Raw genomic sequence first — 13,028 nt, 5'->3', positions numbered from 1 at the left:
AGTCTCCAAAAGTGGCTTTAATCTAACAGACAATCAAGAGAGAGCTTTGGCAGCAGGAAGTTTGTTTTGGTTTCCTCGTCTGAGTGAAGGCAGGAGCCAGGGTGTGTGTGTACCATGGGGATGTCTCTGTTGCCTCTAGTCTGCAGTGTTTATCATAACAGCTGTCCACAAGGGAAACTTGGCAGCACCATCAAAGCCTCATTTACACCCGGCCTGTTCTCATCATTATCACACAGACAGATACAGACGAGAACTCAGACAAAACAAAATAAATATAAACCAATACTTTATATTACAGTAACACGGAAACTAATCAGGGTAGAATTAGTGTGTCTATGTGTGAAGGTCTGAATCTAATTTAATACTACAAATAACAAGAACGTCATATCTTATTAACATTAGAATGACTCTACTACCATCTAGTGGTGGGAAATAGGACAAGCTGTTGGGAGGAAGGGGGGTGCTTTGTTGTCATATCCATAGCAACAGCTCAGTTACCTGGGGCAGGTGCTTTTTTTTGAAAACGCTGGAGACGTTTAAAGTAGGAGAACAGTTTGTGGACATACTTTCATTCAACCATGACTTCAATCTTCTCCAGGTACGGTTTGATTTGGTTCATATGTGCTGATTGATAGAATATGTTTAATATATTTACTTTAAGCCACAACTGGGTTATAATTAGTTGATGATTCAAGCTATGGCTCCAGCTGGCCATCAACACAGACAGCCATTATTATCTGGTTAAATGTAGGCCAATGTTTGACCAAAATTAACAGTCAGGACAGCCTTTAATTCCAAAGTCAATTTAAAGTAGAATAGTGATAACAGCTAATAGCACATGTCAGGGCTTTCCCAGCTAACAGAGAACATTATAAGAACGTTTATTAACGTTAGACTGTAACTTAACGATACAGGAAAGTTATTAGAACGTTTCTCATGTCATATTCCCAGATAGATTAATACTAACATAATGAAAACGTTAAAAGTAACATTCCCTTTCATAAACTGAAAATTAAAACACTGACACAAGTGACATTGCAGCAATGTTAACAAAACATTTTAAGAAATTTTCTGTACTAAACAAAAAATGTTAGCTGGGATATTGCCTTAAAACTTAGTTGTAAAACATAGTGACCAAATCCCAACATCTGCTTAGCTAAAATGTTAAATGTAAAATGTTATTTTACACTGATTTTATAATTTAATGCTGTTAGACACTGACGTGTTGTTGTTTTTAAGGAACAGAGATACATTTTTAACACAAGATTGAAGTTTGTCTACATTTGAAGCTTAGTATCAACTCAATGTGGGTTTTTTTTTGTTGAATATGTGACTTTGATTGTCTACCAAGTGTTTGATATCTGTTTAATGTTGGACCTTGATATCAAAGCAATGTTAACTTTTGATGAATATGCGACTTTGACTTTCAATCAAAATTCAAAGTTTGTCAAACTTTGGATCCTGATGTCCACATAACGTTGTTTTTTGACAGATATATGACTTTGTTTTTCAATCAAAGTTTAATGTCTGGGGGGCTCAGAGTAGTCCAACAGGCTAAGCGCTGCCACTATGATCGGGAGATTGCTGGTTCGAATCCTGGTCATGCAGCTTGCCATTGGCTACTGGAGCCCTGAGAGAGCACAATTGGCTTTGCTCTCTCTGGGTGGGTAGCTGGCGCTCTCCCCCCACATCACTCCAAAGGGAGATGTCGAGCAGCACAAGGCGTCTGTGAGCTGATGTATCGGAACCGAGTTGCTGCCCTTTCCTCCTGGCACACTGCATGCTCCATCAGCAGCAGCACGAAAAGAGGTGGTGTCTGACTTCACATGAGTCCTAATAAGTGGGTTGGGTGATTGGCTGTGTAAATTGGGGAGAAAATGGGGAACAAATTAGAAATAAAAAAAAATTAAAAAGTTCAATGTACAAAGTTGGAGTTTGATGTCAACCTGATTTTCGTCTTCTATTAAAATTGTAGATCAAAGTCTTTTCGAGATTAGAGTTCAACATTCTTCTGATAACATATCAGTGCAGTAAGACTAAATCTAATAGCCCTTTGTAAAGCTTTTTCATAATTTAGAATGATTAGCATCATTAGTTACCTTCACAGTTCAAACATAAAGAAAAACATAAAGGGAAATAACTTGTTTTTGATTACTATGCTCTCTCCCAGAGAAACCCAGCTGAAGGCCATGGAGGCGACCATAGACAATGCTGAGAAGTACATGGGTCAGTTCTGCACACTGCTCGCTGCATACTCTCGCAAAACAGCCAAACTCCGAGACAAGGCCGACATGCTGACCAGACAGCTGCACGACTTCGCCTGCACAGAGGACCCTGAGATGAGTATATGCCTGAAAAACTTCTCTGAAGACTTGTCCATGGTGCAGGACTACAGACAGGCTGAGGTAGGATCCCACCTAACAGTTCTCTCGAACTTTACACTTATTGCTCTCTGAAAATATTCAATCTGTAGAGGTTGTATGTTCTTAGAATTTATTTTATTTAACTTCTTTAAATATTCTGATAATGTCACTGCAATATTTTTCATTTATAGCTTTGTTTTATTACTTTTAAGGTTACTATAAGTATAATAAAGTTAATGTGAGTATTTATGTAGCTGGGAATATTATGTGAGAAATGGAGCATTATTATGTGACACAATTTCTGAACGTTCCTAGAACATTATTTCTGTAATTGTACTGGCTAACCTTCCTAAAACCTTTTAAAAACTTTGATAAATGTTCCTATACTATTCTCTGTTAGCTGGGTTGAGAGATAATAGTTTTCTTTAATCAATGGTTCACCAAGTACACTTGCTTGTTTAGGTGGAGAGGTTGGACGCACGTGTGGTCACTCCTTTGAAGGCATATGGGGACATTGTGAAAACTAAACGAGTGAGTAGTTTTTTTTATTGTTGTTTGGATATTTTTACATAAAGATAAACTGAAACATTATTCTCAATTTTATTTTATTACCTTGGGACATTACAGAAATTAAAAACTGTTAAATATTATAGTTGTTTGCTGTTGGGTCCATGGGAGCTTCACACACTTTATACCCATGACCATAACCAGCCCCATACAGCACAATTGGTCATGCTGTCTCCTCTCATCACTTCCACTGTAATGTTGGCTGCCACAGACATCTGTTAGCTGATCTATCAGATCTGGCGTTCTGGCGTTTTAAATGAGTGTTGGGTGCTTAGTATGCAACAACATATGTTGGTGGCAGTTTGGAAAAGAGAATTCAGAGTCTGTGTGCTCGTACTGACCCTCCTAGTGTTAAAGGCATTGCAAATGATCATGGGGAGTCCTAGTGAGTGGGTGGGTAAGTTGGCTCAGATGAATTGAGGAAAACATTGGCCAAATATTATGAACCTAGACTATATACACTATATTGCCAAAACCATCGGCTCACCTGCATTGTGTTTGATGATGATGGTTTGGATGGAGCTACTTGGCCACGGAAACCCATGAAGCTCTCTCTCTACACTCTAAGCTACATAAAATTTGGAAGTGTTTAGTAATGTAGTGATTGACACTGCAAAAGTTGCAGAGTCTGACCTTGCTCTGTCCTTTACACTGACAGAGCGAGTTGCTGTCATTCCCAGTCGCTTTTACTGTGTTATAAAATCACTGACAGTTGGTTGTGGAATATATAGTGAGGAATTCAACGACTTGCACAGGTGGCATCATATCACAATACCACGCTGGAACTCACTGAGCTCCTGAGAGAGACCCATTCTTACACTTATGTTTGTAGAAGCATGTCTGCATGTCTAAGAGTTTGGTTGATACTATAGCAGAGCTATTTGCTTGTACTGTATGTACTAATATATGATTTAAAATCTCTGTGGTTTTCAGGCAGACTTGAAGAAGTTTAGTACAGATCGTAACAAAGAGCTGAAGGAGGTGCAGAGATTGGAGAAGTTGCGGCTAAAGAACCCAGCAGACAGACAGGGCATTGTATCCTTCAACATCACACAGAACAACTGTTTTGAGAAAATGCAGCTTAATGCTTGATATTTTTAGTAACATAATTTACTCTGACATTGAAGACTGCTTCTATTGTTCCTTAACTTATTCTACCAGTCACAGGTAAATTGGTCTGGATATATAAACTGGGCAGAAGGATCGATCATTTCCACTTTTTGAGGCCTAGCCAGTAGGAATAGCAAAATGCTTTATCTTACACAGAACCATGAAACAACACCAGGAACAATTGGAGCTTAAATGCATTATTTTTATTGGTGGAAAGCCATTGATGAATTGTTCTTTATAATTAGCTTTTAAAAGCAACAATATTTGTTGGGTTTTTTCTTTACCTGTTTCCATACTCCCCTGATACCCTATCTAGCATATTGAGTTCATTCTCTCTTTAAATGGTACAACGTTTTTGCTTTGAAACAGAAAACCCAAATTTTAGGCTTAATATAGTCATATAGTCCTTCAAATCCCACCATGATGAAGTTGCGGCCTGAACTACCAAAGAATTTGTGTGTAAAACAATTCTAATGGTTATGGCTTACATGGCATAGAGATTATCATATATTCTACATTTTTCATAAAATGTGCTTAGTTCTTGAGTTGAGCTGGTTGATTGAATCCGACACAGGCAGAAGTGAATGTGCAGAGAGCCAGCAGCAATGCCAGCAGGAGCACCAAGCAGATGGAGGAGACCATCATTGAATTCCAGAGACAAAAACTGGAGGATGTCAAGGTAATAAACTCACATCCAACAGAGTAAGCAGCCATAACATTAAAAACACTCATACGAAAAGTGAATGACATTGATTATCTGATGATTATTCAATGACACCTGTAAAGACATAGGTCTACATATTGGGCAACAAGTGAAGAGTCAGTTCTTGAAGTTGATTTTGATGTTGGAATCCGAAAAAAATGGACAAACATATGAAACTGTAAAACGTTGCCAATAACCAAGCTATGATGCCTAGACTACTGGGTCAGAATATCTCCAAAATGGAGATGCAAGGGAGATTGTGTGTGATATTACAGGCATGCAGTACCATGGACAGGGTAATGGACACCCAAGGCTCATTGATGCTCATGAAGGTCACACCTCACAACTTCCAGGATCTGCTGCTAACCTCTTGGTTCCAGATTCCCCAAGACAAATTCAGCAGTCTTGTGGAGTCCACTTCTCAATGGATTAGAGCTGTTTTGCAACACAGTGGGGGTCTAAACATTAATAAGGTTGATGCTCATGTGCCAGAAACAGGAATCAATGAATGCTAGTAGATATTGGTCTTTAGCCAACATTTGATAAAAAAAAAGAGCATCACTATTGAATTATACTTAACTAATTAGTAGATATCACCTTTCACAATGGATGGGACAAAATATTATATATTGTGATATATTATATAATTTTTGTTTGCGATACTTCGTGGCATCAAATATACCAATATCAAAATGTTTATTGAAACATGGGTACTCAATACTTCATAAGACTTACACCCAATTAGACTTACTAAAATTACTGCTTTATTACTCCAAGTGGTGGCGCTAATCAAACGATTAGAAAACAAATAAACCTGCAGTGAAGAACATTGGATGTCAAATTCTGTAAAACTGACACCAATAAATGCATCATTACTTGAATTTACTCTATAGACTCAATGTATCTGATTTAATCATGATCCTGGCCATAGTATTGTGATGATATCATATCATGTTCTCTGTGATTCCAACCCCTACTGACCATAGATCATAAAAAACACTTATTCATTTCCTTCAGAGGATCTTCACAGAATTCATCATGGTGGAGATGCTATTTCATGCCAAAGCTCTGGAGGTCTACACACACACCTTCAAGAACATGGAAACCATGGACACTGACAAAGATCTAGAGGTAAAGCCAAATTTAGTGACTCAGTTCACCAGTCATCATGTTAATGGTGTTTACACTGTTCTGCCTTATTTTGCAGATGTTTAGGAACCGCATCCAGGTGTCTGGTTCTGCTCTGGAGAACACTTCGCCTACTGCCGATATGCCCCATTACCCCAGCTCTCCTACCTCAACCCTCAGACTGCCCCAGTACTCCAGTCCACCTCCCACCATACCCAGAATGGCCATGGGGCAGCACAAACAGGTAAACTTATGATAGCTTTGATTTAATCACCTTATTCCAGTCATAGCTGAATGGAAATTCCAGTTCCAACTCTTTCATTTCTGTGGGACATGGCAGAAGTCATGGGAAATGATATTACACTGACTGGCCACCTAAAAAAAGTCACCAACTACCTTTAACTAAGTAAATGATGTGGGGGTGATGCTGCATTTGGTCTGCAGGTCTAGGTTCAGTAACAGTATGTGCTGAAAGAATGAGGTCAGCTGACTTACCTGAATATACTGAATATAGACCAGGTTATTCCTTCAATGGATTTTTTTCATCCCTGATGATACAGCCATATTCCAAGATGACAATGACAATTGATTCATGGGGCTGGAATTGTGAAAGAGTGATTCAGGTAGCATGAGATCATCATTTTCACACATGGATTGAGAGAGAGTTCACCACAGAGTCCAGATCTTAACCTCATTGAGAATCTTTGGGATGTGCTGGATGGAGAAGGCTTTGAGCAGTGGTCAGACTCTACCATCATCAATGCAAGATCTTGGTGAAAAATTAATCCAGCAACACTGTATTGAAGTAAATCTTGTGATATTGCAGAAGCTTATCAAAACAATGCCTCAGTGAATGTCTACTGCAATCAATGCTAAAGTTGGTCCCATGTAATATTAAGAGTGTGTTTTTGGCCAGGCAGTGTAGTTACAAGTTACTGAAATAAGGGCACATTGTGACTCTTCTTTCTCCCCTTCTTATCTTCTTCAGCCTCTGAACAGAGTTCACCGCAGACAGAAACAGATGGAGGATGATGAAGAGGAAGATGATGAAGATGACGACGATGATGAAGAGGAGCGATTTGACTCAGAGGAAGATGTGGAGGAGCCGCAGACTCACAGACAGTCCTACGCTGCTGAATACGTCGCAACCCACAGACAGAAATAAAACATACAGTCATGCCATCATAAACAATCATATTTAATATACTGTATATTCATGCCTCTTCAGGATATGTATATAGAGAGCTATTTTTTAGTCATTTTTGAAACATGTACACCTCTGCTAATTAGCCATAACAATTAAACCACCTGCCTAATGCTGAATTACTGTATATAAGGCCCTCATGTGTAACCAAATCAAATCTGTAGATGCACCCATAGAGGCATGGACTCCAAATGACCCCTCAAGGTATCATTCAGTAAGCCTTGGACACCCAAAACCCTGTCATTGGGTCAACGTCGTTCCTCCTGAACAAGTTTTAGTGACACAGGTGCCACTAAAACTAGATAATCAATATTATTCTATTTTCTTTTTATTGTTGTGGCTAATAAGCAATGCTAAAAAACAGCTGTGTCAGAAAAAATATTATATTATATAGGTGCATATCTTCATCATCTGTGAAATAAAGGAGTTTCTAAAGCATGAAATATGAAAATGATCCCCCTGATTATTTCCACAGTGCAAATAGGCTCGATCATAACGCCAAGGGAGCATGAAACAATATGCATTGTTTTTCTAATGGAAAGACCGATCAGCTCAGAGGAATAAGCCAATCACACAGTTCTGTGCACAGATTGGGGATTTTACGACCTCTGAGTCGTTACTGTTGTATGTGAGGCGTCTGGGCTTTCAGAGGTGCTCTATCTTGTTGTGCTGTTTTATACGATTGATGTTAAAAAGTTCTCCTTTTTGTAAATTAGCTTATACAGAACCGAGCGCTCCAAATAACAAACCCAGTCAGAGTGTGTTTAGATGGAAATGTGCTAGACTGCTGACTCAGAATAAACCAAAAAAAATGGGAAAAAAGTTTTTAGGTGAACTCAGGACACGCTGTTAAGCCTTATTGGATGCAAAGCTAAATTACAATTCCAGTCACTTTCCAGACATTTAGCATAACATTTCTTAGTAATAAGCAGGACATTTGGAAAGATTTATTTCTTGGACAATTGAGTATCCAAGATGGCTGCACTGCAGATCAACAGTATTAAAATCCGTATAATTTAATACAGTATATTATCACTAAATCAGTTGGACAAAAGAGTACTGCCCAATGTGTATATGTGGACAATATGGTAGAAATACTGTAACACTTTACAATAAGGATCACAAACACCAGTACTTACGACAGTAAAACACATTGTTAAAATTTTAAGTATTATCTCAACTAATTATTAGTCAACAGTAGTTAAGACATTTTTTAATGCTTAAATAATAAATTGTAAATAATAATGAACTGAAATTTTAGTTGCATATTTTTAATGATTAATAATATCTTAACTTAAGAATTAGTTTAGACATTCTGTTGAAAGTACTGTTAATTAATGTACTCTTATTGTAAAGTGTTACCAAAAACACTGTAAAATGTGTCAACTGTGTCTTGTTAATTGCTACGGTAATGCTAACCTGGGGCAATGCTAAACATAATAATGGTAAATAGTAGATCAGACAAAAATCCTCAAGGCCAGATTGTATTAATGAAAAGATCTCTACAAACATTAATAAATATGTGGACTATAATAAAGAACATCCAGTATTTTATTTTATTTTATAAATAAACCTTTTATGAAAATTTGGTAAAATATTTAAATTCTTTTAGTATTTGCATATAATTGTAAGTATTTTAAGAAGGGTTGGTATAGTGTATTATTGCAGAGCAACATATTTCAGCTAATAATGTAACAATGTATTAGAGTGTATTTTCTTCTTAAGACATATTTGAGTAGTCTAGAATCTCCTTAAAATAAGCTCTGGCATGCGTGACTGTATTCTATTAATTTGCCCTAATTGCTAAGTGAATAAAGCAGCATCAAACAATAAAAATTGGTATATCGTTGTAAAAGATATACAGTATTTATAGCATGTAATTTAATTAGATACCTTTTTAGTGCTTAGCAGCAGTATAAGTTGTGAGTAGTTACAAGTTGTTTGTGTTACATACAAAGCAACACAAAAAAACAACCTGTAAAAGTTTGATTAAAGGGACCAAACTGCAAAAAACAACAGGCCATGTAATTTATCTGTTAGTCAGGAGAGGGAGCCAAAGTATAAACTGTACAGAAGAGAAACTATGAAGATCTAAAACTCTGATACTGATACTGCTGATGGACAGCATTGTAAAGTACCTGTTTGAGTAGGTTGGGTAGGTGCTTTAAATGTATAATTGTATTACTAAAGATAGATAGATAGATAGATAGATAGATAGATAGATAGATAGATAGATAGATAGATAGATAGATAGATAGATAGATAGATAGATAGATAGATAGACAGACAGACAGACAGACAGACAGACAGACAGATAGATAGATAGATAATAATAATACTACTACTAATAATAATAATAATAATAATAACACATACATAGAAATAAACTTGAAAGACTGGTACAGGAAAAGGTCTCAGAATTCTCAGTTTCAGCAGAGAAGAGAAAATTTGAGGTTTTACAGGTGAAGTGCAGTAAGTCATTGAGATATAAAAGAGAAAATAAAATATTAGAAAATAAAAAAACAGCCTGGGCCATACAGCACTGCTACTGAACTAATAAAAAATAGGGGTGTTCTAAAATTTTTGACCGATAGTGCACATGGATATATTATTTAAAATATTTAAATCATTATTATTTGTAATAGTAGTAGTAGTAGTAATTATACCAGTAGCTGTGGTTGTAGGAGGGGGAACGTAGGAGTGTTAATATTGGAAGGATAAAATAATAAACAACAAAAATAATAATTTTAATTTTTTTTTTTTCATTTTAAAAAATGATAAAGAATGTTAAATAATCAATATGTTGTTATCTATTAAAGGATGGATATACAGTATCTGCACTAAGTTATGGAGGAGGGGGTTTGTGTGTGTGTGTGTGTGTGTGTGTGTGTGTTCTGGTGAAGGACACACACTGACTGCATCATTTGTTCTACATGTCTCAGATCTGAGGCCTCAGTCTGCTCCTCTCACGAGAAGGGTAATGCTGCAGAGCAGAGCCCCCAGTGGGCGTGGCTTAAGGGCGGAGCATGTGTCAATCATTTTCGACTGCAGCCAATCAGATACTACACTTTCGTTGTCAATCACTTTTTATTAAGCCAATCCTCAGACAGACTTAGCTGTCCATCATTTTTTACTGCAGCCAATCACCTTAACAGATCTGTCAAAAGAAGGCGGAAACTGCGTTGCTACCGGTTGAACGTAGCGCAATTTAAGCTTCTGAACAGCGGTGAAGCTGAATGTGTATAAGTATTTTACAAAATACATTATTAACAGTTTAAAAACATTTATGTGCTACTGTAGTTAGTCCTGCCTATATGCCGCTCTTAAACAGAAGTAACTGAATGAAAACGTTAGAAAAGCCCTGACTTTAGATATTTTTAAATCAAAGATTAAAATACTCGTTTTTCTGGAATGGCACTTTCGTGTTTTTTAATCCTGTGTGTGTGTGTGTGTATATATACACACACACACACACACGATTTTATGCAATTACTGCAATGAAGTAAAAAAAACCCACGAAAGTGCCATTCCAGAAAAACGAGTATTTTAATCATCATCACAATCATTTTAAGCATGATGTCATCACAGCCTCGTCTCCAGAGAACCAGGCCTGAGCCTGACAGCAGCCAACCACACTGCAGACGACACGAGCAGCCTGGCCAATCAGAACAGCCGAGAGGGACAGGGCTTGTTTGTGTCAGCCTGTGAGATGTCAGGTTCAAGTGTGAACGTGCAAAATGTGTGTGTGTATGTGTGTCGTGTGTGTAATCGTGTTTCAGATTGATGTTGGGGAGCTTTGGCTGCTCATAGAGCATCATTATTTAATGCAACCTGGTACAGCCCAGAGAGTCAGCGTGTGTGTGTGTGTGTGTGTGTGTGTGTGTGTGTGTGTGTGTGTGTGTGTGAGAGTGTGTGTGTTGGCCTAAGGCCATACACATACTGTATCTCTGTATTCCCATGCTGTGCAATCTCTCTCTCTCTCTCTCTCTCTCTCTCTCTCTCTCTCTCTCTCTCTCTAGGTCTCTCACCCCGGTGCTCTGTTCACTTATGATGATGAAAACATTATTAATTATTACAGGCCTGATCACACACTCACAGCTGGGCTACAGATAATGCAGCACTGGGGTGAGATGAAGATGAGTCGATGAAGATGAGTATTCATGTTGACAGCAGTCACGTTTTGCTGTGTCATGCACGTGCACATTCGACCTCACAGCATGGAGGAGGAAGAGGAGAAAGCAGAGTGTGTGTGTGTGTGTTTGTGTTTGTTCTCCAGCCTGCAGTAGATGCAGCCTTGAAGCGACCGTTCTGACCTCTCTCTCTCTAACACTCTCTTCATCACTGCTACAGGCAAGTGTACTCATAGTATACTATAGTTTAGTTATCAGATATAACATTAAAACCACTTAAAGATGAAGCAAATCATATTGATTATATTCTATATATACTCGTCATCAAAAAATATATATTTGCACCCAGAAGTAATCATCTAACAAAATAGGCATAGGTAGTCTTGCCAATCATGACTGTCATGAAGTGCCTCAGAATGGCAGTGGGTCATCATCTTAAATGATGAGTCCATGTGTGAAGATTTAACAGCTCGATGTCAGTGGTCTTACCTCTTACATATAATTGCTTGTATTATACAATAATTCTAAACTCTATATATTATATGCTTTGTATTCTAGGGTGCATAGCCACAGTGCACGGCATGTGGGGACTGTGAGTGCCATTCTGAAAGGAAGCAGCTGCCTCACATCACTCTGAATAGAGGGTTTAAAGGACCATTCAGAAGAAAGATGCTGTGACAGAATAGCTTTCACCTGCATACAGATGACCGTTTCTCCTTTATGGCTGCTGCCTTTAGCACACTTTCAGGACAAAAAATGTAAGAAAAGTACCAAAAAGTGGAAAGAGGTGGGCAAGCAACAGGTCCAACAAAATGATTTATTTCAAAGGTTTTTAAATGCTTTTTCTATACTAAAATAGCAATCTTGTTCATTACTGAGACAAACCTTAAATCTTTCTTATAATAATTCAAATATAGGTCCCACTTTACATTACATTCCTTTTATACATTACAGTAATACAATGCAGTGTAAATACTATAGCTCTGGAAAGAATAAGAGACCACTTAAAAATTATGAGTTTCTTTGATTAACCAAATTTAAAAAACCTCTGGAATATAATCAAGAGAAAGATAAATGATAACAAGCCATCAAACCAAGCTGAACTGCTTGAATTTTTGCACCAGGAGTGACATAAAGTTATCCAAAAGCAGTGTGTAAGACTGGAGGAGAACATGCTAAGATGCATGAGAACTGTGATTAAAACCAGGGTTATTCCACCAAATATTGATTTTAGAATTCTTAACACTTATATTAACCTGTTTTTTTTTTTTGTTTTTGTTTTTTTGCATTATTTGAGGTCTGAAAGCTGTGCATCTTTATTGTTATTTCAGCCATTTCTCATTTTCTGCACATACATGCTCTAAATTACAATATTTATATTTGGAATTAATGGAATATAAACAACAATGTTCATTTTACTTAAACATATACTTATAAATAACAAAATCACAGAAATTGATTCAGAATATATAGACAGATAGGAGCAGTTCTTCCAAAAGACCAATATCAGTTTCATATAAAAGCTATTCATATTATGAAATTGTCTCAAAATGATTCACATAATGTCAAGAGGTTTTTGACATTTTTAGTATGACAAATATATTTCAATAAATTTTAGACATTTTAGTCAGTGTCATAATAGATTATAAGTGGAATGCAGCATGTGTCTTTTATTAATAGTGTAAAATTAACCAACTAAATCAGTAAATTAATTAACTGATCAAACACAGAGTAACAGATTCATTATACGGACTAATTATGAAGACTTTTAATTTGTAAAAGTTGTTCCGCTGCTCTTCATTGAATGAGCTAATCTTACCTCA

General features: G+C 37.0%; 1 protein-coding gene across 1 annotated transcript; it reads left to right on the top strand.

Annotated features, from left to right (window-relative positions):
• The first annotated feature begins 467 nt into the window (after positions 1-467).
• Positions 468-7,525, top strand: cibar2 (CBY1 interacting BAR domain containing 2). The gene is made up of 9 exons (XM_007244006.4): positions 468-598; positions 2,171-2,405; positions 2,826-2,894; positions 3,864-3,965; positions 4,092-4,097; positions 4,615-4,719; positions 5,761-5,874; positions 5,951-6,115; positions 6,860-7,525. Exons 1-9 carry the CDS (start codon positions 579-581, stop codon positions 7,034-7,036), a joined length of 993 nt encoding a protein of 330 aa, XP_007244068.2. The 5' UTR covers positions 468-578; the 3' UTR covers positions 7,037-7,525.
• Positions 7,526-13,028: the final 5,503 nt, after the last annotated feature.

This window comes from Astyanax mexicanus, chromosome 9 (assembly GCF_023375975.1).
Source record: "Astyanax mexicanus isolate ESR-SI-001 chromosome 9, AstMex3_surface, whole genome shotgun sequence".
In the NCBI taxonomy this organism is placed as follows: domain Eukaryota; kingdom Metazoa; phylum Chordata; class Actinopteri; order Characiformes; family Acestrorhamphidae; genus Astyanax; species Astyanax mexicanus.
The sequence above is the reverse complement of the archived record's forward strand: the minus strand, read 5'-3'. Positions and strand labels throughout refer to the sequence as shown.